The 27,763-nt window shown below is 42.6% G+C and overlaps 1 protein-coding gene across 1 annotated transcript in view; it reads right to left on the bottom strand.

Moving 5' to 3' along the window:
- The window catches only part of LOC140991953 (neural cell adhesion molecule 2-like), a 184,489-nt gene extending 157,200 nt beyond the window's left edge, over positions 1 to 27,289 (bottom strand). Inside the window, exon 1 of the mRNA XM_073462125.1 lies at positions 27,037 to 27,289. Coding sequence (XP_073318226.1) covers positions 27,037 to 27,289 — 253 coding nt within the window. The remainder of the gene's footprint in view (positions 1 to 27,036) is intronic.
- Between the last annotated feature and the right edge of the window lie 474 nt (positions 27,290 to 27,763).

Here is a 27,763-nt window from a genome sequence, read left to right as displayed (position 1 = left end):
AATAGGAATAAATAAACACCAAAAAAAAAAAAGGACACACAATAAAATCTGTATCGCCTTTCTGGCAGATTGATCTTCAGAATCTCACAATCTGTGCATCCCTAGTTTTTAGGCATGCTAGAGGATTGCTACTTGGAATGGCAATGGTTCGGTCCACACTGAAATATGGTACAGACACATTGTAACCACAGCTTCAGCTTCAATGTGTGATTAGCGACGTTATAAGAGAGGAAACAAACCACTTGGAGCATTTTGAATAGAAAAGTAGAAGACATCACACCCCCTTCACACCAAAATCCAATAGTTTCATCACAGCCACACCAGGAAGCGGCACTTGGTCTTGTCATCCTGAAATAGCTGCCTTGGGGCGTTGCCAAGATGGCTGACGAGTGGCAAGATTTGCCTGAAAGGACTTTGCTAAACATCAGTATTTTAGCATACTCACTGTGGGCAGGTTAGCCTGCTAGTATTAGCATTTAGCTACACCTAACAGAGCTGCTAGCATGACAGTTGACTCTTAGTTATTGTATTCAATATTATGAGAAGTAGTGAATTGTGTTTATATATAATGGGGTTTAGGGTTCCAGGGTGCCTGATGTTCAGCAGGCCGAATTAAAACATTTTCCTGTTTATAATCACATACAATATATGTTAAGAAATTTGATTAAAATGTGTTATTGGGTGCACCTAAATTTTGTGCTGGTGTAGCACTAGTGCAACCGGCGTAAAAAAATTAGCTTGGAGCCCTGGAGTTTCTGGTGAGGACATCCATCCATCTACCTCCACTCATCCCGACGACTTGTTTGTTATTTGATTCAATAAAATCACACCTTGTATGATATTGCGGTGTGTGACCTCCGCTTTTGTGGCCAGGTGTGAACAACACAGTGCAGTATACAGAGCAGTACACAGACACTGTGCATAGTCAGAGATGGAGCGATGGAGAGTGTTTTAGTCACAGGGAGGATTTGGGGCTGAGCAGAGACACCTAATGTCAGAGTGACAGGTGATAAAGATAAGCTTGTCAGGCTAGTGGAGGCTCCCTCACTGCACCGATGCACACACCTCACTTCTTGCTGACAGATACACGATGGAGCGTTGCGAGCTGGAGGAAAGAAAAAAAAGAGACCACTGTAATTTTCACCTTCTTTTGCTCATCCATCGCCTCATCCCTCCTTCTGTTCCTCCCTTGCAATTAGCAGATGAGTGCATTCACTTGTTCTATCTAATTTCAGGGAAAAGAAGAAAAAAAAAGAAAAAGTAGTCCGGCTACACAGTCCATCAGTGCAGCGTTTTGCCCAGAACTAATGAAGTCTCATGCCTATTGAAATCATTCATGTGTGTTGCCATGGCGATGGAGAGACCATCGAAAAAAAAGATCTGCCTTTGTTTCAAAAGCGTAACTCAGTCTTGGGTCTGGAAAAAACAGCTTGTTTCTCTCAATGCCATGCAGTGTAATAGACTGTGACACTGAGACACTAATATATCTGTTTAATACAGATTTGTTGTTGCCAGGCTACATTAGATAAGAGCTACTGAGTGTAACAGCACATGGGACAATTGATTTGAAGTGACTCATGAAAACACTTGACTCAACGGCTGGCTATACATTTTAAACATACAATCATAAAAACGACCTCACAGCCCGAGCTGATGCTGATTTCATTTGCTGTTAACCAAGCTCCACTGAAGATGAGGGCTGCATGTGCAGGTCTGAAGCTCTGACCACCTGATTTACTCACATACACGCACCAGTTATGTGCATCTCTACCGTCCTGCACTTGCGTGTGCGCCTCAAGGCCTCTTTATGGATGTATTGATCGCAGCCAGCTGATATACGGTGGTCATCGCTGGCTATCAGGAGAGAAAAGGTCACTGTCGTCCATCAGCTCCAGTCTGAGACACCTGGCTGATACATCAATGGATTATAAGACACGGCTCGGCCAGTGAGAAAGAGAAGATCTATTGACCTAAATTGGTTGACGGGCTGGTTTCTGGAGTTATGTATGGGCGTTATGGTATCAGAGTGGGAAGAGGAAAAATCAATACAGTCCAGTATCAAAGGCCCATAGGTTCTAATAAATGATGTCGAGAGCAAATAGAGCCAACAGCAAGTCCTCAATGCATTTTTAAGAGTTTTTTCTCTGCAAAAGTTACATAAACAGGCAACCAGATGGATTTTTTCATACACTGCACCAAAATGAGCCATAAAGCAAGGAATCTCTGTCTGTTTGTCTGTTTGTGATTCGCATATCTCAAGAGCCGTTCATCCAATCTACTTTATACTTGGCAGTTTTGTTGCAGAGGACCTACCAAAGTGCAGTGTTAAATTTAGTGCAATTCGGACCCTCTAAACCTTCAATATTAATTTCTTTTATGAGAATAAACTGAATATATTGGAGTTTTTTTTTTTGGTCAGACAAAATAAACAGTTTGAATGTTAACTTTCATACTGGAACTGGAAACTTGAACAAACTGGAAATTTTTGACAATTTTATAAAACACCATTGCCAATGCCTCTCAATTACCCAGAACTACTTCCTCCTCTGCTGCTAGTTTTATAATTGCCAAAAGTCTCCAAAAGATTCACTAAAGTCATGAACAAAATTTAAGATGGCCAGACGCTTAAGAAACACAATTTGGTGGCCATAACATGGCAACAACTTGCTGTAATAACGCTTTGCAGTAAGAAATTGACAAACACAGAAGGTTAAACGAGTCCAGATGAAGATTTTAAGTTTCTGTCAACTGTAGTATGCTAGCTAACGATAGCCTCAAGGCCTAGAATACAAAATAGAGATTAGTGTGGTGCAACAACATACTGTAGTAACGTTGTGCAGTGAGAAAATAACAAAAGCAGGAAGTTAAACGGGTCAAATAAGAATGGATGAACGAAAATTGGAGGTCAGCAGTAGCATACTAGCTAACTTTAGCCTCAAGGTCTAAAATGTTTAGCGTTGTTTGGCAGCACTGTCAGCCGCCTCTCTTAGTGATTGTAGTGGTCTGGCTGGGGTGGCCCTGCAGAGCCTGTGAGCAGTTCAGGAAGCTTAAAACACTTATGTATGATTAATGAGGGAACAAGTGAAAGCAGTACGTACAAGATTTATATTATTGTGGTTGCATTCTGTTGTGTTTCTCCTTTGGTCAAGGTAGGAAATAAAGCGTCACTGTGGGCCCATAACAGCCTGAAAATGTTTTTTCTTTTCTATTTTACTGCTGGAGGAAAATGGCAGAAGGCGCCGCTGTTGTTGAAGCCTCTTTGTGCGAAAAAAAAAACCTTTTCATCAGGCAGATGCCCAGTCAAAAATTGAAACCAAATCCCTCTTTCTCCTCACTTGAATGTGATTACAGCCAAGGTACAGTGCTTACTTGAGCACCAGGCAGAGGCAGCACAAAGACAAAGAAAGAAAAATGAACACACAAATTAGAGCGGTGACAGCTGCGGAGTCGCTGTTAGTGGATGTGTGTGTGTGGGAGGCGGGGAGTGGTGTGTAAATGAATTGCCGTATGGTTAATTAACACAGAATCCCTTTGTCTTCGGGCTCTGACCAGGGCAATTTGTGGGTGTTCAGCTGAAAATGCGGGGAAATGATTAATTAAGTAGCCCAAATGAAAACGAGTGGAGAAAATGCTCTGTCTTTTGACTTAAAAAAAAAAAGCGAAGTGTGAGCTTCTGGGCCTCCTCGCTCCGGTAGGGATGTAAACTCTCTGACTTTTTCCCTTTTAGTGGGGCGAAAGGGGGGGAAGACTGATCGTGCACTCACCTCTAAATGACTGAGAGCAAAGGCCAGGCTATAACAGCTCTAATTACACTCTGGAAATTGCAGTCATTGTGCAGTAAATAAAAGAGGCAACAAGGTCAGTGTGTGTTTGAGAGTGTGTGTGAGGAGCAGACAGAGATAAAGAGGGACTGCAGGCTTCTTCTACTGTACGTGGGGGGTTCCCATAAATCTAATTTCCTTTCAATTATGCACACACAAATTAAGGCAGGGGTGATAAAAACCCTGTGAGTTGAATTTGAAATGATGAGAGGACCATTAGGAGGGCCGCGTTATATGGTCTGTGGGGGATATGAAACCGCACGCTCATGAGCCAGCAAATAGACTCGTCCCATTCAGGGCTCATTCACGCCGGGGCTTATCCGCACCGGTCTATTTACAGCGTGTCAAACGCCTGAAGGCGCTTTGATTTCCCCTTGATGGGCCGGTTGGTCGGAAAGTGGATGTTAGAGAAGTTTGACAGATGCAAAAGGAAGATTGATGCGACTTCAAAGGTGCTTTGGAAGCTGTTTATTGGAGTAGGAGATAGCGCTAGTTAAATCAGCCATCTTTGAAGTTGTGCGACGAGTGCAGGTCTGACAGAGAGAATAGTGTGGATGTGTGAGGGAGAGGTGAGAGGCGTAAAACGAGCAGCAGCACACAGTGAGGTGGATATAGTAAACAGTTGTTTGAAGGATATTTCTGGCAACCTGCAGCCTGTTGCACCAACTAATCGCGCTGTACTTTTGAACCGTTAAACTAGCAATACACAACGTTTTTGCTTCACCTTGTCGTTCTGAATTAAATACTGATTGCACAGTGTAATAGCTATAGAAAGGTGGCACCATTTGTGAATAGATTGATCCCTGTAAGCCTATTTTTTATTATAACAAGTTATAACAAGAGTGAACGAAAAGGCATTCACTCTATGGATAGCGCTCCGGTGTTGTGTCAAAGTCCGTTCCCAAGTCGATATGTGTTCACTCTTAACACCAGGATTCGAAACGGTTCAAAACCAGGATTCTTTCCACTTGATCCCAGCACACACCACTAGCTGCACGGCTAACTGAGCTAACTAGCTAACGGCAGCTACAGCTAGAGGCATTTAGAAGTTATTTTAATGATATGCTGCCCCCTATTTGCTTTGAGTATGAATTTGATAGGTGACTAATTCTTACATATTGCACCTTTAAAGCCCCACATTTTAAGTTTTTTTCTCAATAACACTGAATATTTCCTTAAGTTTTGAAAAATCTTCCTCTTGTATACTTTTTCTCACAGTTAAACACTCAGATTTTTATGAACAGTTGCCTGGCAACAAAAGCAAACCACATCTCAAACGTCAAACATTACCTTCTACTTCTAAATCTACTTAACATCCCTGATTTAAATTACAGCAGATTCAATTAAAAAGCTGCATAACATTAACATCGGTGAAGGCACAACCAATCATTCAACACGTGCTTGAGGTCACATCCACACAACACACACAGACACACACCTTCCTCTACGGCTGCTGCAGGTTCCTCTGGCCAGATTGATCTGTGCGATCAGCCAAGATAGCCGAGAGTGCTGGCCACATCTATTCACTGAATAAGTGCTAGGACAAGCTGTTCTTTCAGGGGCCAGCCGGGCAACAATAGGCCCTCTAATAGCTCCAGTTTGTCTCAGTTAAGAACAACAGCCTCTCCCCTTCTTTTTCCACTGCACGCACACATACACACACGTCTTACTTTACACCTCTCCGCCCCGCCGCTGTGTCGCCCAAATAACACCTCAGTCTCTCTCTTCTGCTTTTATCAGCGGGAGAATCTGTGGCTAATTCACTCTACAAATCACTGAAACCATGAAGCCAATCTCTGAATGACCCTGACCTCTGACTTTCATGTGACGGTGGCAAAAAAACAATCAGTTTCAACACTACAGTATGCTTTTATATAAGATCGTTTTCATGCTTTTATTTGGAAAAATGTTTGTGTTTTGACATTTTGTCTGTGCGTTGCAGCCTTGTTATGACATCGCTGACAGCGTTTTAAGGCATCTGTTACACTGCTGAACTGCCAGACTGCTTTGAAGGTAGGGAGACAATATTTTAAAAGCTGCTCTAATAAATATTTTATTAACCGTGGATCAAATGACTGTGTGTAATGTGAAAGCTTCGCCTTGTAGTGAGATTTATCACCTGACTGGGAAGTTCCCTTTAACTACACAGAGTGTTTGAGCATCATTTAGCTCATTGCTTTGGTTTTACAGCACCACCTAACTTTAGTATCAGGATCACTCTTTTGTATTTTGATGTTTATCGTGAAGGTCTGATAAACCCACTGCACCATGCACAGACAAACACAGTTAGCAGCTAACTTACTAGCTAGAATTGGTCAACCATCCAAGTGAATGTTACTCTGTGCCTGCTGGATGAGGTAGTAGGTGACTTTAAAAGCTTTATGTGCTGATAACTTGACAATAGTGTGTTATAGCTTGTTAACCACAAATTGTAAAATAATCTGGTGTGTACTCTTCCATGAATTGAACTTGGATTATTTTACAAAAAAGGCGTATTATGTGCTCTTTTTCACCATTTTCCGACATTTGGATAGACCAAACAACTAACTGATTAACAGAAAAAATAACCAACGGATTAAGCTACAATGAAAATAATCATTAGTTAGTTTAGCTTAAAGGAGAAGTTCACCCAAAATAATATTTAGTCGTTTTCTACTCACCCCCGTGCTGATAGAAAGTCAAGTCAAGAGCTTCACAGCAAAACATCATTGCTGCATTCTCCTAAGCAACTGAAGTAGATGGGGACTTGTTTTAAAACGTACAAAAAACAACTGAAAAAAACATAAAATGGCTCCACACAGCCCGTCGGTTGTAATCCAACTCTCCAGAAGCCCTGAGATCCCAAATTGATATTCGAAAGACTGAAATATTCACTGTAGCTGCTTAGCTAAAAGCATTAGCGTGTAAATTGATGCACAGGATTGCATTAAAGGTGTAAATAACACCTTCCAGAGACCTGGATTACGCTGGATGAGTCTTTTTCCTAAGATTTTAAAACAAGTCCCCATCTACTTCAGTTGTTTATGAGAATGCTGCAACACTGCATTGCTGTGAAGGTCCGTAAAAGTTTCTTTCCATCTGCATCGGAGTGAGTAGATAACGACTGAATTTTCATTTTTGGGCGAACTTTTCCTTTAATGTTCACACAAGTTCCTCTTAAATAAGTGTATCAAAAAGCAGCATTTAATATTCTGAGGTGCACAATTTTACTGGACTTCGAAATCAAATTACTTACTGGATGTTTTTCTGACTGCACTCATTCTATTGTGCTGCTGCCTCATTGAGTTTCTATGTACACAGGATTCTTGCTAATACCTCATATCTCTTCATCGCTAAGTGATACATAGACAAATGAAAACAGGATTCAGAATGAGCTGTTGATGTGCATCATTTAAGCCCATCACGCACACAAACATCCACCTATGCATGAATAAACCGACTGTGAACGGATATTAGTCGACAACAGAGCACCTCAAGGCGACAAAACCCAACAATGCTTGTGATTAGGCGCACACATGCCTCAGTATACATAGAGATGTTTAAAATGAGCATGTGGGTTTCTTGGAATGTAACACATAATTGATTGCTGTTCACAAAAGGTGTGAGCTTCCACCGGAAGGCCACCGTGACACCTAGCTGGATCGCTGCAGATAAGATGTGACATTTCCACGCTGCGTCTCACAAACAGAATATCTGAGTATCACATATGGTGGGACGACTAATTGACAGAAGATGCAGTCGACTTCTTTTTTTTCCCCTGACACTGCAGAGATTTTTCAAGGAGATTGTTTTCACTGTGTGAAGTAGGCTAAAAGTAGGACGCAGCAGGCGCGATGAGCAGAGGAGGGGAGAAATAGACAAACAAACCAATTACGTGATTCACTTGTATTGTGTGAGAGGTAAAGATAAGTGCCATCTACTACCCATCATCCCTCTGTTGTGTGTCCTCATTTTGATTTTGTGGGACATTTGATAGGACAAACAGCATGACGCACTTTCACTCTCAATTTGACCCCGGTGTTTGAATTTCCAATCAGAAATTTGAATTCATGCACATGAACTACATGCCGAATTAGCTATTAGCCGTTCCTGTTTGCACTGTAGCCATTCATGTACGAACAGCTACCACCGGATTACTCTGATGCTGAAGCAAACTTAAAAACGAGGAGATTGGCAGGCAAGTTCTGCAGCTAAAATTATTTCGAAGAAGATTCATGGATATTTCTCTGTGATGGATATCAGAGATATTTACATCCTCGGAAAGTGTATGTCGAGCTGAATCGAGAACTATGAGGCTGTTCGGACCTGGTGTCATCACGTGATACCAGCCCTGCACCCTGTCTCCTTCCATGTCTGCCCTCCCAACGGCTGTTTGAATGCACTGTTTCAAATGATTATACCATTTATAACAAATTTACTTAAGACTATAACATATTGGTATGCATGTCAACTTTTACAAATATAGTAAACAGCTAATATGTAATATCTAAGGCTACTTCTTTAAGTCTCTAAGTCTCCAGACTCCCTTTAAAAAATGCTAAATTTTGAGACTAGTTGCGTGAGGAGAAGCTTTATGATCTCTGTGTGCGCTGTCGACAACAAATTCTTAACTATTCGGCCCTACTTGTTAATTCGGCATTTCTTTCTTTGTGTAAAAAATGTTTGTTCCAGTGGGATGTCTGTGTATATGTGCATATAGAGCGGGGAAGTGGGATCCAATCACAAGAGGAGCCAGGGTGTGAATTGACGGGCTCGAAGCTGTCCACTTGTGATTGTCTCGCACAGAACTCAGGGTAAAACCCCAATATGAACATGCTGTATGTGTGTCATGTGTGTTTGTGAGTTTTGACTCGGAGAACGAGTGCGATTCTGGGTGCAAATTACGTCGATTGAGAATAAAGTGTGACACAAACACATTTACATTTCGATGTGGAAAGAATTCCCTTTTTGCACAATTACTACTGTGTTACCACACATTACTGATGCAAACAAACCAACAGCATCAGAAAACATTAATGACTAGATTTAGTATTTACACAGGGATCAAAGATCGCGCCTTTAATGGCATCGACTGTGTCTTTTGGATCTTTTGATCTACTGAAAAGAATCAATGTCTCCATAAGCCGTCGTGCATTATTGGATGAGCTCAGACTGCCTTTATCTACTTTCAGCTCCACAGTCGATATGCTAACAAAAACACAACCCTTGGAGCTCGGGTGTCAATCACAAAGGCACAAACATGCAGATTGATCCACACAAGGCCGTTCCCCCTGGGGATAATTTGGGCTCTCCCGTCACTATTTCAGCTGTTGACTTTGGAAGCAAGACCAGGTTGTCATTACCTCACCAGTGCAGCTCTCAGCTACCTCTTTCCCTCCATCTACCTGCACATGGAGCCCAGCTAAGTGGCCACTTGACACTTATTCCTCAGAAAATGTTGTGTTTATGGACATATCCATTATTTTCTGTGCTTGTGAAAAACAGCCATCTGCTCTGTGGGCCAAGAGACACATGATTGGCGATAAAGCAAAATGACTGCAGGAAAATATATATATTTACCAACACTATTCACACCCACACATTATTAAAGAGCCATAATGGTGGTTTTGCATTTTTTAGCATATTATCAAGCCAATGTGTATCTGAAAGCTAACCTGTTTTTGATGAATACCATATGGTCTTAAGATTGCTTTTATATCTTATAGAAAGACACTGTTTTTTAAAAAATGTATTTCAGTCCCCAATGAAACTCTTTGAGACATGAAACTTCAGAGTTTCTCTGATTTCTCTCAAAACATGTTCTTGTCTTTGCTGTTCTGTCAGTGGTTGTAGCCAGCCGAGTCACCAGCATATGTGTTGGCAGTGTAAGTTTCTGCAAACCACAGATACGCTGAAACTTTGTCTTTATGTTGCAACTTACACGTTTTTTTAGGTTCAATTTTCAATTTCATGTCGTGACAATTCTGTGCTTTTGGTCTGGTTAGGTTTAGACACAAAAAACACTTGGTTAAGATTAGAAAAAGATCCTGTTTTGGCCTGTTAGGATTGGGTCTTGTTAAAACACACGAACAGGGCTGAAATTGTTCCGAGATCTCCTTAAAAATGTCCATAAGGGGATTTCAGGGGGTACGTTATCCCCATTATTGGCAAAATGACCAGAATGCTTCCCCAACGTTAACCTGCCAACCATCTCGATGGCCCTGTAGACATCTTTCTATCTATATACCTGTAGCTATAATTGATAGATTATTGAGAATTGTTACATTTTGACGAAGTGTTTTTATTTTAACGGGAGCAGCTTTTCTAGTCTTTACGGTACTAGAAGCCCAGGAAACTCACAGACCAATTGTATTCATTGTACAAGACTCACGTGACACTACTCAGCCAATCAAATCTGTCTATTGCCTCAAATACTTGACTGCTGAGCCTCATTCCCAGCTTGTCAAATACTGACGCTTTGGGTTGGTGGCTGGCGCGACTGACCAACTGAAATAATCAATATTTGACAACCTGGGAAACCCAAAGCATCAGTATTTGACAAGTTGGGAATGAGGCTCAGCAATCAACCATCTAACAAACTGGACCTTTTAACTATCCAGTGGTGCCACACTTACAAATGTCAAAACTCAGTCTTGAACTGCGGTCACTGGCTTACCAGACTTCTCGCCTGTAACTCCAACATCGACCCTTCCAATGTCAGGTCATGAACATGTAATGTGAACATGATATGACGTTTTGTACACATGTCGATATGTAACAAAGGTCTGGGCTGTTGTAGCGCGGTTGCAAACAAAGGCACACTAGACAAAACTGTCCCCGGTGGCACGAAAGATGTTCTGACATTCAAAATATGCGGGCGGTTGCAGGAGATGACTAACAAGCAAACATGGACAGTGTGAAACCGACATGCAGGAATGTTTCATCAAAAAATCTTCCCCTGCACCAACAGTCCCTGCCTGCGAGTGAATTATCCCACACCAATAACAGCTTAACAAAAAGGAGGCAAACTGTTTGAAGTCTGTGGAAGTACTGAAATGAAAATGTCTGAAAAATCCATCTAAAAACTTGCTTATTCTGTGCTTTGGAAAATGGGACACAGTAAAGCAAGCTGTACGCAATTTGTAGTTAATGGACTAAAACATGTAAAACTGCTGGCATGTTCCTTTAAACAACATGAGTGCACACACACACACACACACTCACACTGACTGCCTGCCTGCATTTATTTGTGAATGCCGCTCTGTAATGAGAAAAACCGCCGCGGCACAGATACAAACACAGCCCTGCAAGGATAAACATGGACGCTTGCGCTCTCACACTGTCTTTCACTGGCAGTAATTCCCCCTTGCTGTACCATCAGAGGCTTGGTAAAGCGAGCACAACCCACTGGAATCCTGTTATTTTAAATAACAGCAGAGAGGCCACTGGAGCAGCTGAGTGTGTCGGCGAAGGCCAGCGAAGAAAGCGGAGAATATTTTAATGGAGCCCACGCATCACCACACGGAGCTGGGAAACGGCGATGTGTTCTTTGAGCTCAATGATCCTTAGAGCCGTATAGCAGATAGACATATGCGTGAACCTTGACTGTCACCACTTCACCTCATTTCTGCTGCACAAACCGGTCAATGTGTCAGTGATATAGGCTCATGTTCATACTAAGAAACATGCGTTTTTCGTCAGTGTCAAACAAGGTTGCATTACAAAATGATAATGGCTTAAGGGAAGACGGTAGAATGTCGATCTAACCGGCAGGCTTCCCCCCTCACCCGGCCTATTGAGAGCCCATTACACTGTAATCCTGAATGTGGGCCTTGACTTCTCCGCTACCCGCATACGTGGGCGGAAAAGGAACAAGTGAACAAAGGACAATGCGGCTTGTAATCCCGTTAAAGGATTAAGGGCTCGGGCACACACACACACACGTGCACATGCACACACAAAAGTGTGCACGTTTTGTTTGGGCGCATCCCTCTGACTTACACTTGTTCATTAACCCCTACAATCAGGCTTAATACTGTTAAACGGGCAACCCTGAACTCCCGCGACCTTAAATTGACCTTAATTCTTGACCTGAGCGCAGAAGCAGCCGGTTTCAAAGTGTGGACCAAGAAAAGGCTTTTTCGAAGCGCTTTTTCTTCCCCCCTCTTGGATATGACTCATCGCTAAAAGGATACAAGTACAAGAAAGCTCTTACTTTCTCACAAACAAGCACACATACAGCGACAGCACAAACACAGTGATTCAAGAGCCTTCAAGCTCTGCACTTGACTTTTCGATGGTCTCTTAGACCATCTCCGACATGTTTAATCAAATTTGCCGCTTGAGCGCAAGTCAACAAGACAACATCAGACGAGTATTAAAGGAGAAATCTGGTATTTTTAAACCTGGGCTCTATATTTACATGTTTTGGTGTGTGATGTTTGGAATCGGTCCAGTAAATTTCAGAGCCAGACACCTCCTTGAGCAAAGCTTGAGTTTCTGGTTGTAAAAAGGGCTTCTAGGGTTTCTATCTCTGGAGGACTCTTTTACATAATGTTGCCAGACACTTCGAAAAACAACTTTAGCCTGTCGCACTTTCACTTTCGGAAACTGACAGCCGCAGTTGCCCCAAAGGATTACATTGCATCCGCCTTGAACGTGCTCAATTTTTGGTGAACTGAACGTATATGTGTGCAACTAGTGAGAATGAACGTGAGCGACGCTACTCCCGTGAGATATAACAACAGCCGTGCACTGTTTTCAGGAACCCAGCTGTAAATGGAAGAGGGCTTCAGACATAGAGGTGTGATTATGGACCTCACTGCTTTCCTTGAAAAGACCGGCCTTACTCTGCTTGTGATTGGTCGACAACACATGAACACAGCCTCTGATTGGTCTACAGACTCAATCCAAGGCATCATGGGATTGCCAGTGGACGGCTAACAATCATGCTAACAACAACAATATCTATTTTCAACATGGATTAATAATCAAGGAAGACATTCAGTGTTGGATCTATCATTACGGATTGGATTACAAGGTGCTCAAATGGGGTAAACTAACGCCAGAGCCCTTGTTAGCATGACGGTATCCTTCTGGGTGAAAAGAAATCTAGAGATAGTTAGTATGTCATATACAACACATTTTGATATAGTATATGTCTTGCAAGATTCTGGCACCCACTGCCTCAGCTGGCTCAGCTTTATCCATTTTCTATGTTGAAAACGTTAGCATGATGGGAGTTAGCATCGCTCATGTTCATGTTCATTAGTCGCAATTGGATATGTTCAAGACACCGTTCACCAAAAATATGAGCACGTTCAATGCACAACATGGATGCCTGCAATGTGAACCTTTGGAGCAACGGCAACTGTTTTTGCCACTGACAGGCTGAAGTTGTTTTTCGAAGATTGAAGATGGAAAAGATTCCTCCTGAGATAGACTTCTTGGTCGATTCAAAAATCTACTGGACGGATTCAAAAACAAGTATAAATCATTCACACACCCTAACATGTAAATAAACAGTAAGACTGGTTTAAAAATACCAGAATTCTCCTTTTAAGCAACTCCCCTTGCGGTCAGAGGCATTGTCACAATATTCATGACGCTATGAACAAAAACTTTGTGAGATAAACTCATCAGTCCGCATTCTTCTCTCCTGTGATGCCAATGATCATATGGAGCAGATAACAGTGCAGAATGGAGCTCCTGACGCCTGAGGCAACAAAAACAAACCTTTCCAAAGCTGTTTTGATGAGCGGAACATATAGACTCATGGCTTGTGACATTGCCAGGGGCAACACTTCTGAAACTTCCACATGAACTACAACTCCCACAAGGGCCAACGACCAGCCATTTTGCATTCAGTTTAGCTGTTCCAAAGATCTTCCATTGTGTGAAGATGCTTAGATCACACCTGCTCGTGTTATACCTCCGAGCCATGCATCGCAACTCTGTGTTGGGTTTGCACTTTGTATAAACAGAATGAAGTGCTCGTGTGAATCACTTATTCATGATCTCAATATGTTAAACGTGCAGCTTATCAATGCAGCCAAGAGCGGAACAAACTATAAATGATTAAAAGGCTATTTAGCCTGCATGCAGCCCCCGTGTAGGAATCAACTGGTATTCAGGTCAGTGCAGTCATCCTGAGCTCTTTGCTCATCATCTTGAATCCTTTGAGGTCAGCTCTTGTAAACTTCCCTTTATCTCAGCTGAATCGTCTGCTGTTCTTTGCCTTTTTCCTTCCTTGTCATGTTTTTTTCATGCAAGAAACCTCAAGATGCTGACAGTATCTAGAAACAACATGTCAGCCGTTGACACAATCCAACCAACAGCAGCTGCAAAGTTCAGAAATGCTTAGTCGTGACTCGGGTTTGTTTGTCTTACCTAATGATGTCAGCAGAAATGGAGCATCCCCATTGGCCAAGGGAGGGCAGACGAGAAGATAAAGAGACAAAAAGAGAAAAAGGAAAAGGTCGTTAGTGAAAGATAATGACATTTTGTAGGTTTCATGTCGGATGAGTGTCTATGTTGTCTTCCAAATGAGAAAATGCAGCATCGTTCGAGTGTAAAGTGAGCGAAGAGGCTGACAACAACCCAATTCAAAACGCGTTCTGCGTCAATGGAGTCAAACATTAAATCACAATAACAGTATAATCACTGCAAAAAGAGAATTTCGATACCCAAAATCTAAGACGATATGCAGTCTCATTTCACAGGTGTGCACAGAAAAAGGGGCAGGAAAAAGACAAAGACAGGAAGTGGAAAATAAAACACCACACAGAATAAAACACACCATGACACCGAAGTTAGTTGGCAGTATTGGGGACATTTAAATCACTGATCGAGTGTCTGAATGAAATAATAAGTTTTGCTCTGACACTGTAGAGAAGTCGTAGCTGGAAGTCTTTTGCAGTGTATAAGCATTTGAGATCAGGCAAGTGTAAAGCAACCCGTAGACAGTCAGTCAGAGAGGAAGAGGAGGCAAATCTGACTTTATTGGCTCACAGTTATCCAATTTAAAAAATGTGTTTTAGTCTACCCTCTCATCCTTGTCAAGGATGTCAAAGAGGTTTGTTTTTAAAAACAAATTCACTGACTCCATTTATGTATTTCTTACGCATTTTTGCCTTTATTTGGTAATTGCAGATGGTGACAGTAGATCAACCAGAATGCCTCAGACTGTATTTTCAAAGGAGTTATATTTTTGTGTGAGCGTATCATCAGTAGAGCAACTCCAACTAGGACGTCGCAGTTGTCAACTTTGTGACGTGCGCTGACAGTAGCCAAACTTTCCAATTTCTCACCCTCCCCCCCAAAAAAACACCATTTTGACATCTTGAGACAAACTGTAACTGCATCATCGAAGCTGCTTAAGTGTGATTTGAAATCCCGGCAGTGGAAAAGATGGGCCTGGTAATTTCAAGGAGATCTGGCTTCTCTCTCCTGTGTAGAACTCACACCACTACAGTAAAGCAAAGTTCACCTGAGTGTTCAGACGGTTCAGGCAAACATTACATTAGTCGTCGGCAGGGTCCATTTCAAATTCACTGCTACTGGAGCGCGTCCAACTTTTGTCTCCTCTTACAAATTAGAGCTCTGCTTCTTTGGTTTAAAGCGACAGTTCACCCCCGATATCTCCAAAACCCTGCAGCCTACACCCAAATAATCTCGATGAATAAAACAGCACTACAGGGAAGAGGAAAATTATGTATTTTTGACTTTGGACTTAACATTTAAGACTATTCCTGCATGTTGTGATTCATGTGATTCTGTTTGGCTGTATTTTCCCTCCGAGTACCTAAAGGCATACATAATATCATGTAAACACGCATTTTGTCCTTCAACATTCTCAATCCCTCAGAGCGTATTTCAAATGACATGAATTCCCCAAAAAGCTTCTCCTCAAGAACTATTGGAAAATAATTTGCCGCTTTCAAAATAACATTTCCTCAGAATTATCCCGCCGAGGCCTTATGTCATGGCTCTTTTTCATTTCCATCCTCATTATTTCACTGAGCTGCACTCCTCGAAACGACATAAATCATGGAACAAATTCAACACACATTACTTTCCAATAACCTCAAAGTGGAGGCCGACACCGAACACGGATTCTTGAGGGACAAGCGTTATTACATTGTGTCGTCTGGTTCGGGACCGGGATGGTAGAATCGAGCCTTGGGGTCACACACGAGTCAGGAGGAATTTATATCTGCTCCATGACAGCTGTTTATGTGCCACAGCTGTCTCAGTGCTGGGTCGTGATGTCTGATTATCGCCTCAACATAAATCCAGGAAATCAGTTATCAGCTACCTGTTTCGACCAGGCGCTGTATTAAAGTGAGTGTTTCAACGTGTGACTATCAAACTTTGGGTGGAAACTTTGTCATTGTTAACCGGGGAGGAAATTATGCAGATTCAAAACAGGATTGGAAGTAAAACTGATGGAATTAGCATGTAATCATCATGCAGGACAGGAAGAAAAGCTCACCATTGAGTCCACCACGTTAGTTTGGGCAATTTACTTACTTTAGTTTTCAGGGTTGGAATTCAAATTACATCCATCCATTACAGGACATTCAGGCATGCTAACCAGAAAATTTGACTCTAAAACTAAAAAGTTTGGTGAAACTAATCAAAAAAATGTCTGAAACAGTCACTTAGTGGACGTTGTGTTGAGATTGATTTCGACTACCATTTCCAAGATCGCAGAAATAACTAACCAATATCAAGTTTTATGTCAACATGCAAAGGAAGTCCTTAGAAGTGCTTGGGAAAATGGAAATTCAAGCATCAACTATTCAAGGACAAGTGGACGAACTCAACAAGGACTGTGCGGAGGATTGTGTGATATGATCAAAAGCTCCACAACTGCTCCGTCGATTTCTGTTTTCAAATTCAAAATATGAAGCATGAATCATTCGGAGCTGGACAAAATGTTGAGACCACTCTTTCAAAAACCAATTTAATCCAATTCAGATAGAAAAGTGCAGTTCATGATAACAAACGGGTCTTTATTTGTAACCCTGTTGCAAGTACAACCTTTGATGTTGAAGTAAAACTTGGTTTTTGGAGGTTTATAAATGTACAGTTAGAATATCATTGGATTAAAGGGTCTAATGCAATGAATTGAGCGAGCAGATAATGTTACCACGGGAACAACTTCCCAACCCTTCGCTAACCCTCAGTGACAGCCGGAGTCCCGACCGCGACACCGCCAGCTCCTACTTACTGCTGTGATCCTTCATTGCTCATCACCCCGAGCAAACCCACATGCCAAATCTCTCCCCCCCCCCAAAAAAAATCTGGAATGATGCTTCCTTTCACCATTGACTGCACTTCCTGACAGGATAAAGCCGAGGATGTAAGCCCTACTTCAAAGTGCGGTGTAAGGGGTGCGAGCTTTACATTCTGTTAATCTGACCTGTGGGCACCGCTTTAGCCACTAGCTCTAATGTTAATCCTTTGACTGTGCTGCTCTTCTATCTGGCTCCCGCTCTGCACTACACAGTCCACAGATCCCGGTGTCAAAGGGAAGCTGAACCCTTGAGACATTTTAAGTCGGCTTGTCGCTGTTTGGAAACAACACAGACTCGGCTCGTCTCTCCAAGATGTAATCAGGGTATGAATTCGCCAAAGAGCCTTTATTTTTTAAGATAGATTGCCCCAGAGATGTGTAGGTTTAGTGAGAACAACAGGCACTCAGCACGCACAGCGGGGCGTCAGCTGCTTGCACTCTGTCACAACAACCAAACTGACACTTGCTGCTAATCGTTGAGTGTTAGAAAGCAGCCCTGGGAAGCCTCATGGAGAACATCTGGCTGGGATGACCTTATCAGCGCCCACTTTATTCACATCAAGAATTGATTTCTAATAAGTGTCGCCTTCCTGACGGCCTTAACTGGTTTATTGTTGGCTTTGCCTAGCAACAGGAGAAGACACTTGTTGTCAGCGTCTGGAGCAAAACAGATCATTTACAACACATCCTCATACCTAAACACCTGAATAGTTTGATTGCCAATGACTCCAGAAATAACATATATCACCATTTCCTAAACAACATGATCGTTGCAGGGTACCAGCGACAGGCATACTGGACCTTTGTTGTACGCTTGCAGTTTGGTTAGGTTAAGGAAAACATTGTGGTTTCATTTGCATTACTTTATGTATGTGACAAAATAACTCTCACACGGGAAACGAACAGCTGTTAGCAGGCCAGATGACTAAAAATGGCGTTGTCAGAACACAGCTATCACATTGATACTAATAAGGCCAATATAATTCTGGTTAGACAACAGATCCAGGACAAACAGTCTTAATTTTATGGAAATCAATCCAAAAAAATTGCAAACACTGCAGCCATTGTGCAAAATGTCCCCATCTGAACTATGGAATAGAATATGGAAAATACATATATGGTAAGCATTAATTCAGTTATGGAAATCATCCCACTTGTTGTAAATAAGATAACTTATAACATATATCTCCCCAAAAACCTCACACTTTCCTCCTACACCCTTTCCAAGCTAAGCTAAACATATTTAACAGACAGACCATAGAGTGGTATTGACCTCATCTGTCTCCTGGCTAGAAGGCAAACAAGCCTATTTTCCAAAACATCCCATTTCTTTGCGGATAAAGAAACTGTTTCTCGTTACGTGCAAAAAATGTCAGAATCCATTATTTTTAAGTGTATCCCTAAAGACGGCTCCATCACAACAGCGTTTATCCAAATTACAAACCAGCCAGTTCACTGAAGCACATGAAAAACTCCACACAGTGATGCTGACATGCTTCAACAGTCTATTTGTGCGTAATCCCTGAAGTGTCATAGATGATACATGTAAGCGCTGCTCACCAGCTCAGTTGCACTGTATAGCTGCTGGCTCAATGCTCGCACATGAATGTTTTATAATTTCAAAGCAGCTTCAAGGGCTGATATCCCACTGTATCACTTGCAGCGCGCTAAATGACCTCAATTCCTGCAGGGTTTGGGATTTTTAATGTCCTGTACATGCCTATGGTCAGGATAGTTGCGATTCTTCCATCTCTTTCTCTTACTCGCATGCACATACAAACTCACGCATCACGCTAATGCAGCCCGGCATTCGCTGTAAACATTCATCCACGTTCACATTGAACAATGAGGCTGCTGTGACAACCTGCGTACACATCAAAGACAGTGACGGAGCAGGACTTGAGCATCTCGGCAAAGGATTCGTTCCTGGTAATCACCACGCAGACACTCAAAAGTGCACACGCCTACGCACACACCCACATTTTTGAATATTAATGTGGCTACCTGCTATATGCCAATTTGCATCTTGTGAAAGAAGCCACTGACGCAGGTGCTTTGACGTTCGCACACATACAAAAACATTCCTCTCATTGCAGCCTCTTTATCACCGGGTCTACGTATGTGTGTGGGTGGTGTTACCCATTTTTGTTTATAGACAGGATAGGTAATACCAACTAATGACATAGCAGTTAACTGTTGTGTTGTGCAGGGGCTCAGGCAGTGTGACACCGATAGAATTGCAGAGGGACAGGGAGGTGTGAACTGCAAACGACGGGGTGTGAAGTGTGAAAGGGACAACTCGATACATGAAACACATCCAATAGCGTACTTTGGGCAGTGAGGCTGCAGCACTGAAGCATCCAGCATGTCGCTTATGGGTGACAAAATGACAGGAAAACCAACACGAAGTGCTTTAATAAAGTGTTGGGTCACTGTGCAGGGCCAGTCAGCGGCACCGTCAGGATAGATGAACTCACAGAGCGCTTTTTCTCTTTACACCTCGATGCAAAATGTCCAATAATAGCTTAGCTGTATCTAGCTAAAGTCATAAAAATGAGTTGTGCACTTACATTATCCAAAAATGTCCCCAAAAATGTTCAAACCATGAGAAATCCCTGATTTATTCAAGGTAACAGTGCATTTCATTTGGTTGTAGTGAAGTGGTGTAATATCCCCTTTCATGGATATACTAAGGGAAATCTGGATAGAGAGCCCCATTCATTCCTGAGAGCTGCTAAATGGTGCATGAAGCCAAAAAGTTTGACTTCCTGTGTGTAAAATTACCTGGATCTTCCACACAGCTTCCACATTGTGCGGCCCAGAAAGAGCGCACACCAGAGACTTCTGCGGCTAACCGTTTAGCCCTCTGCTAACTTAAATCACAATAAACCAATTTAATCATGCGGCTACTAGTTTGCCACCAACATACATGGTAGTTAATGGTACGCTGTAGGTTTTAAAAGTTGACTTTACTTTAAAAAAGTCAGGAAACTGATAACCTCAGACATATCAAGTAAGGTGGATTAAATTGAAGTTGTACAAGCTAAAAAAGTTTAAACAACTTAGAAATATTGGTCTACTTTACTTTGAGATTTTGAGGTAAATGGTATCGTCAATTTTTTAAGTAAAGTCACTTTTATAGTGTAGTTAGCAGGGTAGCTCCTGCTAATTGTGTCTGCAAAACAGTAAACACAGCCAATCAAATTGACAGTTTCCAAATAAAAACGAGGAGCTGCTTTAGTCTACTTTTGTTGCAAGTCGAGGGCTCACAGTTTCAGCAATCGCCATCCATTCTGAGAGGTAAACCTGCCACCGAGCTCGACAGGTGTAGCAGGATGTTAGCTGCTTAACTGGCATCTGCATCTGTTTCTTTACCCCTCTGTATGCTCCACACATCACCAGCTGCGCTCTCCTCCTGAACTGCCATCTCTTGGGCCTGTTTCCACCTCAGCGTGTCCCTGCATGCTCTGTGCTTTTCTAAGTAGGTGTGCACGTGCAGCAGCTTCACTCCCCTGGATAGCGGCCCCATTATAAACAGCCAATGACATTTCCTTAGCATGGGCCTGGCATTTAGTTTGATGGATTTATTGACATTTGCTGTTATATTCCCCCCCCCCATACTACCATCTTTCTGTGGCTCTTTAGGAACCCGTCCATAGGTCTGACCCCAATTCAAATCCTCCCCTTGCGACATATTCCACGTCCCTTCAGCAGGTTTCCCTGTTGCGTGTTTTGATAAACAGCGACGTGGCAAGGCGGCGAAACCCGGAGGCTCGCGCATCAGCATGCAGAGAAGAGTTCGCTCGCTGCATGAATACTGAGGCGCTGCTGCATCGGCTGTGCGGGGCTTATAGATATCTCAAAACCATAGACTCATAATTACAGCGTATTTTGATTATCGTGAAAGCATGAAGTCATAATGGAAGTTGTATTTCAGAGGACGGGCCAGCTTGAATAGTAATAAGCAGTGAATGTAATGGCCTCTGAAGAGGAGACACGGAGTCCATTAATTAGCTTCCTAGCGCTGGAACTTGAAATAAAGAGACGCAAGGGGGAAGATCTGAAGCATTGATAGCTAATGTGGCAGAATTAGTCGACGAGCATCTATCAGGTTTGGGTTCTCTTTGCTTGTGTGTGTGCATCCAACCACAGGAGGGGTTAGTGTTGGAAAGAGAGATGTCCTTAATGAGAGAGCTGCAGGCGAACACACACACATGCAAAACATCCTCTATCAGTGCTGCTGTCTCTCCTCATTTCGCTCCTTTCTGCCTTCTGTCTGTGTTTATTTGGCACCGGCCTCTTAAATCGGTCCCTGTGTAAAACTCCCCATCACCCACTGCTTGCTCGCTTTGCTTTCACTTCCAGCTTCCTGGGCGAAATTAAAGCAACACCTGGACGTTTTACAGCATTTACTGCTGTATTTTACAGCGTTGTATTTCTTCCATCAGGTCGCTGCCAAGTTACGGGGGAGGAAGTTACTACACAGGACCTTTGGTGACTCTTAAAAAACTGCTGGCTTGCATTGTTTCAGACTCCAGAACGAGAGCTACCCTTTGCTTCGCTGCGATCATGTCACACTCGCTGGATAAAAATTGAAAATGCTAACATGCCATTTTCCATTTGACATCAAATATATACTTTCATCCCGACACCACGACAAGAGCCAAGCGAAGAAAAATACATTTTCAGAATGTCAGAGATGTCACTGATTCATGGCTAATGAGCCCTCTCCTGCCTCCCCATCCCTCTCTATTTACAGAATCTAAAATAGCTCACTTCTCGTCTGCTATCTCTGCGGTGTTTACACAAAAATTCATATCAGATCACCGAATGTGGAGCAAGGCAGGACACATGGGAGGGGATTCAACATTGAGAGGCAGAGAGGAACATGATTGGACCCACTCCTAGCTTTTAATCCGAGCCACTTTCATCTGGAAATTTGGGATTTTTTAATAGCCTAACATGCCATCTAAAAGGGGTTTTACATACTAGGTCAGTCACAGCGGGGAGACCTGGTGACTTTGCATTGCTAACAGGTATTTGAAGGTTAAAGGAGAGAGGGAGTGATCCATAGCCCACATGCACATAAAGGACAACTAGCCCCTGGAGTGTGGGAGGGCATTGTTCTGGAGTAATAAAGCAGGGCCGGGGCAGGAGATGGAGGGGGAAAAAAATGACAGGAGGGAGAGGGAAAAGGGAGAGCCAGTAAAAAATGAATTACCACATCCTGACAACAAACAGAGGAATGCAGCACAAATAAAAATGAGGGAAATGAAACGACAGACGATGACAGAAAGCAAACAGGAGCAAATAGCTGGCAATAAATGACGCAGGAGGGGAAATTAAACAAAAGACGTGAGGGACGAACGCAGGAGAAACGGGAGCCAGAGATAATATTAGAAACAGGTCAGTGAACATCATTTCTCCCCCTCTTTACCCCATCTTCCCTTCCCCCTTTCCACCACAGGCGGTGACGCTGTCAAACCGAACCACAGCAGATCTCCGTCTCCTTCCTTCTCTCCCCTCGCCCTCTCTGTCTTCATTTCCCTGCCCATCCCCTGCCCATCTTCCAACATCAACCTCTCCCTCATGAGCTGTGAATATCAAAGAGGCTCCGTCCTGGCGCCCTGCCTACACCTGCCGACCAAACTGCTTCCTCTGTGCCCAACTTTGTGCTGCCTAAGTAAGCGGCCGTGCTGCGCCAACATGGCCCCCACGCCAAGGTCAAATTGAACACCCACAGAGGGAGAAAGTTTTTGCAACTACAAGTAATTTTTTTTGGATGAGCTGACAAAACGTTTCATCCGAAATCGTGATTTCTCAGAGGCCAAGGTAATATTTTTTAACAGGTTTCTGGCACATTTGACCGTCCAAAACCCAAATACATTTTAATTTACAATGATATAAAACACAGAGAACCAGCCAACCCTCACTTTTGACCACTTTTGAGAGGTTTGAACCAGTAAATGTTTCTCATTTTGCATGATAAAACAAGATTATTAGCATTGTTGGTAAATCCATTAAAGATTGAGAACAACCACTTTGTGCTGTCTTTGATCACCAAAATCTAATCAGTTCATCCTTGAGTCCAAGACCCTGACCCCCCACCCTAACCCTAGCCTTGACCCCTAATCCTGACCCCTAGCCACAGCCCTCACCCTAACCCTGGGCCCTAACCTAACCAAGTGGTTTAAGTGCCTAACCCCAAACCAGATAATAAGAACAGCGTTTCGAATATACAGACTGGAGTCAGATCAAACAATCAGCCAGTTCGACAGTAGAGTTTGCAAAAAGTTTTCATAAGTGTAATCAACCTGCATGGTTAGATACTGCAGAGCGATCTGTGTGCGTTTATACAAAGAGGTCAATATACTTTTTTCGCCATGCCTAATGAGGCCTGTGTTTGTGCACAACGAATACACAACCTTGTCACGATGGCTTTCCCCGACAATCTGCTTCCTTCGTCGTCTGTGACGACCGCTGCCGGTGACCGTCACATCTGCTTCAGGAGCTGACGGGACACACGGCACGACCATGAAACGTTTACAGTTGACCAGCCCTTCACCTAATCTTCTCCAAAGCTAACACAGAGCGTTCCCACATGACTCATCCTAACATCCTTTCCACATCTGCCGTTAGCGTGTCGCGTTAGTCCTCCCGTATTTGACACACTTAATTGCGCTTCATTACAGTTCGGGGAGATTTTGAACAGGTGTTGCACGACTCTCCGATCCTGATTGAAAATGACACTTTTCTCTCACAGTCAGAGTGTTTAACTGCCCAGTATGAGGCTCAGATTCATAAAAGAGAGGCAATATTGATATCACATCTGCAAGCTCAAATGACTACCTGGTGTCCTGGAGAGAGGAGAAATCAGCACAAATTTGAGAGCTGAAAAGCAGTGGCTTTCTAATCATGTCTGACGTTCTTTCAGCAAAAGCACAAAGACAGACCCCTGAGAAAATATATCTGTGTGGTGGTTTCAGAGGCAGTGAATTAAAGAAAACCGCAAGGCAGGACTGCAGGGAGAGTGAACAAGAAATTGTCAGTAGCCATCTTTACAAATGTGTCATTTCTTAGCACAAGTTAAAATCCACCCTTATATAATCTTATGCTGTAATAAATCATTTGCAATCATAGATGCACCCAAGAAGTGGTTTTGTGATTATCCGCCTCTGCAAGAATATGTGATTTCCTACATTTCCCTGAAAGCCTGAAAGCCTCCAATGCTGCTGGATGACATGCCTGAAATTGTCACATGAAGCCCAAGAGAAAGAAAGCCCCTTTGCTGAAGAGTTGCACCCCTCTTCCAAAACAAATCACGCCTCCTGTATTGCATTCTGGCCTATTGAGGCTTCTTTGGATGGGGGAAATTGTTCTCTTCAGCTTTTCTACAGTGGATTTCCCCACAGAGATGTTATTGCTGTCATTTTGAGGGACTGACACCAGCTAAACGCTTTACCGGGCAGAAGGAAACTTGCATTTCTTGCACTTCATGGACGAGAGGATCGTGCTTCTGACAGCTCAGGATGTAAAATGTTTGATATGAGGCTTAATACCTGATCAGACCAGTAATACCAAATTTGACGACCAGTTGTCGCCATTGACTCAGCCGCTCCCAAGAGGAACATAATAAAAGCCAATGACTGACAGTAGCAGTACAGTCCATCAGGGCAACTGTGACACATCGTGTTTTTATTTCTCACAATGATTCAACTTAACATTACTTATTCTAAGACTTCAGCAAAATCAAATTGGAGCCCACATACATGAATCTTGCAAGTCAATGAGTTTTCCACAGTACATACCTGCAAATGTTTCACAATAAAAGCCTTGTTAAGAACTGAAGGGTTTCTGTCCACTGAAACGCTTGAGGGCTTTTAATTTGAAACCGATTCAGGAAGTGTTGAGTTTGTATTAACAGTGTAAAGCAGTAACTTTAACAAAGTAAAGAGATGCAGCAGAAACCAGAAATCGATTTTCGGGTGGATTGTCTTGTCTTTTTTGGCCACACTCCAGCACAGGGAGGCTGTGTTTGTCCTCGTAAATTCAAAAATAATTACATGCAGATAAATGTAAAATAATCCCCCAGCATACTCAGCTAAGCATAGCTTTATCAGCTGCTATCATAAACACTTGTAATGATAACTGCCCTTCATCTGGGGACACAAATTCCCTCACGGTGTCTGAAGCTTATTTCTGAAAAGCTTAACTCTATCTTTAAGAGCTTCTGTTGGTTCACAAACCATCACTTATCCTTATCTCGCCTTTAGGCAAGTGAATGCCTGCTCCCCTGAGGTGGACAGGTTTCTCTGTCAGGTTCGGAGGTAGATGGCATTTATCTTGTCATCTGAGATGGACAGGGGATTTATTTAAGGTGTTAAGGACGGTAGGATGGATGGAGGACGAGGGTTGTTAAGGATGGTCGTTTCATGACCGCTTCATAAACAGCTAGGTGAGATGCCCTCTATGTGGAGGGGCTATTTAGCAATTTTATGTCTCGTTGGCTCAGGATAAAAACCACTAGTCATGCATAGGGTGCTGCTGCATGTCAGTGTTCATTTGCTGAATGAATGTGTAGAACAAGACTTGAGCTGGAAGGAATTCTTTAATCATGTTTAAGGTTAAGTTTAGTGTTATCATTTGTCTTTTTGTCGACCATGTTTCTACCACAAACTACAGAAAGTTTCATTAAAGCTACATTCACTGATTTTTTTGGACACTTTGGGGAAGCGCGACCAACCACAAATCCTAAACTTTATAAAATATGAACTGTTTGTATGTAAGCTTATGAATAAATGACAATTTTTCACTTGATTTACTACCTCAGGAAACAGATTCCCAACAAGTGGTCTCAATCACTAGTTTCAAGTCCCATAAAGAGTATAATCGACAATGAAGCAGGGTATTCTTTTTGGCATGGCTACTTCATGATTGCTCAGGCAGATCCAATTGGGATATCCTCCACTTCTCCACCATTTCATCCAAATCTGTTCACTTCATGGCTCCAAAAAGCCAAGATGGTGACGGCTTAAGTTAGTCAGTACCTTTATCTATCTCCTCTTTGGTGCTGTGAATGTAGTATACAGTGGTTTTCAATGAAAAGAGCTGCCTGAAAACACGGTGATTAGAGCCATGAGAGTGAAACAAACTGTAAACGTGCTGCAAAACCAAAACAATGAGCTGAAAGATGCTAAAATACCCCATATACTGTATGTGGGGTGTGAAACCTCTGGATATTCAAGACAATTTCCAGTTACTGTTAGTGGAAACAAAACCAGATATTATTGACGAGACATCGGGATAATTCCTAACCATGATGGCGGCAACAAAATCAGATAATTTTGATGAAATATTAGGATAATTTCTGGCCATTCTAGTGGCAACAAAAGCAGACATTTTTGACAAGGCAGAAGTATTCAATTATCTGCGGCTATGTCACCACTAATGCCCCTTTTAAAATTACAATGAGTCATTTTAGAGCAGCATTAGGTGGCACATTTGAATAATGATCCATTCAATTCTTTTCATGTTACAGTGCTTCAAGGACACTGAGATTCTTCCATTCTTAGAAGTGCATCAACTTGTAAGCTCTAGGGCCTATATCACAGCGGGTTTACACAGAGGTGTAATAGCGGTATGTATTTTCCTCTCAGCAGGAGGGACAAAAACAGATAACAATTTCACAGCAATTTAAACAAGCCCTGTATACCAACCAGAGCAGAGCATGTCAGTTTAAAATCAGAAGGTAAAATGGATAAAACTCAAAAAGACTGAGGAGGAGCTCAACATCTAACATTGCTCCACTCTGGCATCTGTACGTGTTGATGTTGCTCCAATCTAGCCAAGTGCTGTGTCAATGACAGGGTCACACATCCCGTGACAGGCTGCAAGTTATTTTGGGCTTTCCACCAATCAACCGCTCAACATGCTGACCCCTTGGATTGCGAAAGCCTGGTGGGTATCGATCGGACCGCCTGCTGCTCCAGGTGTCCTTCCTCTCATCCTCTGAGTCATTTGAGTGCAGCTCAGGGATGAGGAATGAACCCTTGGAGAATAAGTGAAAATTGCCCTCCGCTTTCTCCAGTTCCAGGTGGGCGTCCTCTTGTTGTGGCATTTGGGGGTTACACATCTTAAGTTCTCTGTCCTTGCTGCGAGGCTGATTGTGAGAGCACAATCTTTCCGTCATTTTCAGAGGTGTGTGCTGCAGCTGCTGCTACAGAGCACAAAGATTTTCAGTCAGCAAGAGAAAGCTCCTGGCATTCAACATTCTGACACCGGGATAATTAGTAAAGCAAAGTAAGATCAGGCTGTGTGACCTCCCTTTACTAGAGTGTAGTAAATGTTCAGTTCTGGTCAAATTTGTTGTGATTTATGTGGTGAATACCCAGTTTATTTCCTCCTGAAAAATAAATGTTTTGAAAGATGCTTTTTTGATATCCATATGCACTACATGTATGCACTGTTTTCATATGAATCCCTCGTACTTAGGTAGGCAGTCTGAATCCAGTACGGGAATGGCTGACTTTTCTCTCGTGTTGCCCCTTGACTACTCCTATATTAAATGCAGCGGGGTGCAAACATTTTTGATGGCACTCATTTAACAGTTTATTTGCTTATGATCAAGATCTCTTTTGTTTGTTTCTAGTTAAAGCAAGCCATT

This window comes from Pagrus major, chromosome 24 (genome assembly GCF_040436345.1).
Source record: "Pagrus major chromosome 24, Pma_NU_1.0".
In the NCBI taxonomy this organism is placed as follows: Eukaryota; Metazoa; Chordata; class Actinopteri; order Spariformes; family Sparidae; genus Pagrus; species Pagrus major.
Note: the sequence above shows the minus strand (reverse complement) of the source record. Positions and strands in the feature narration are given on the sequence as shown.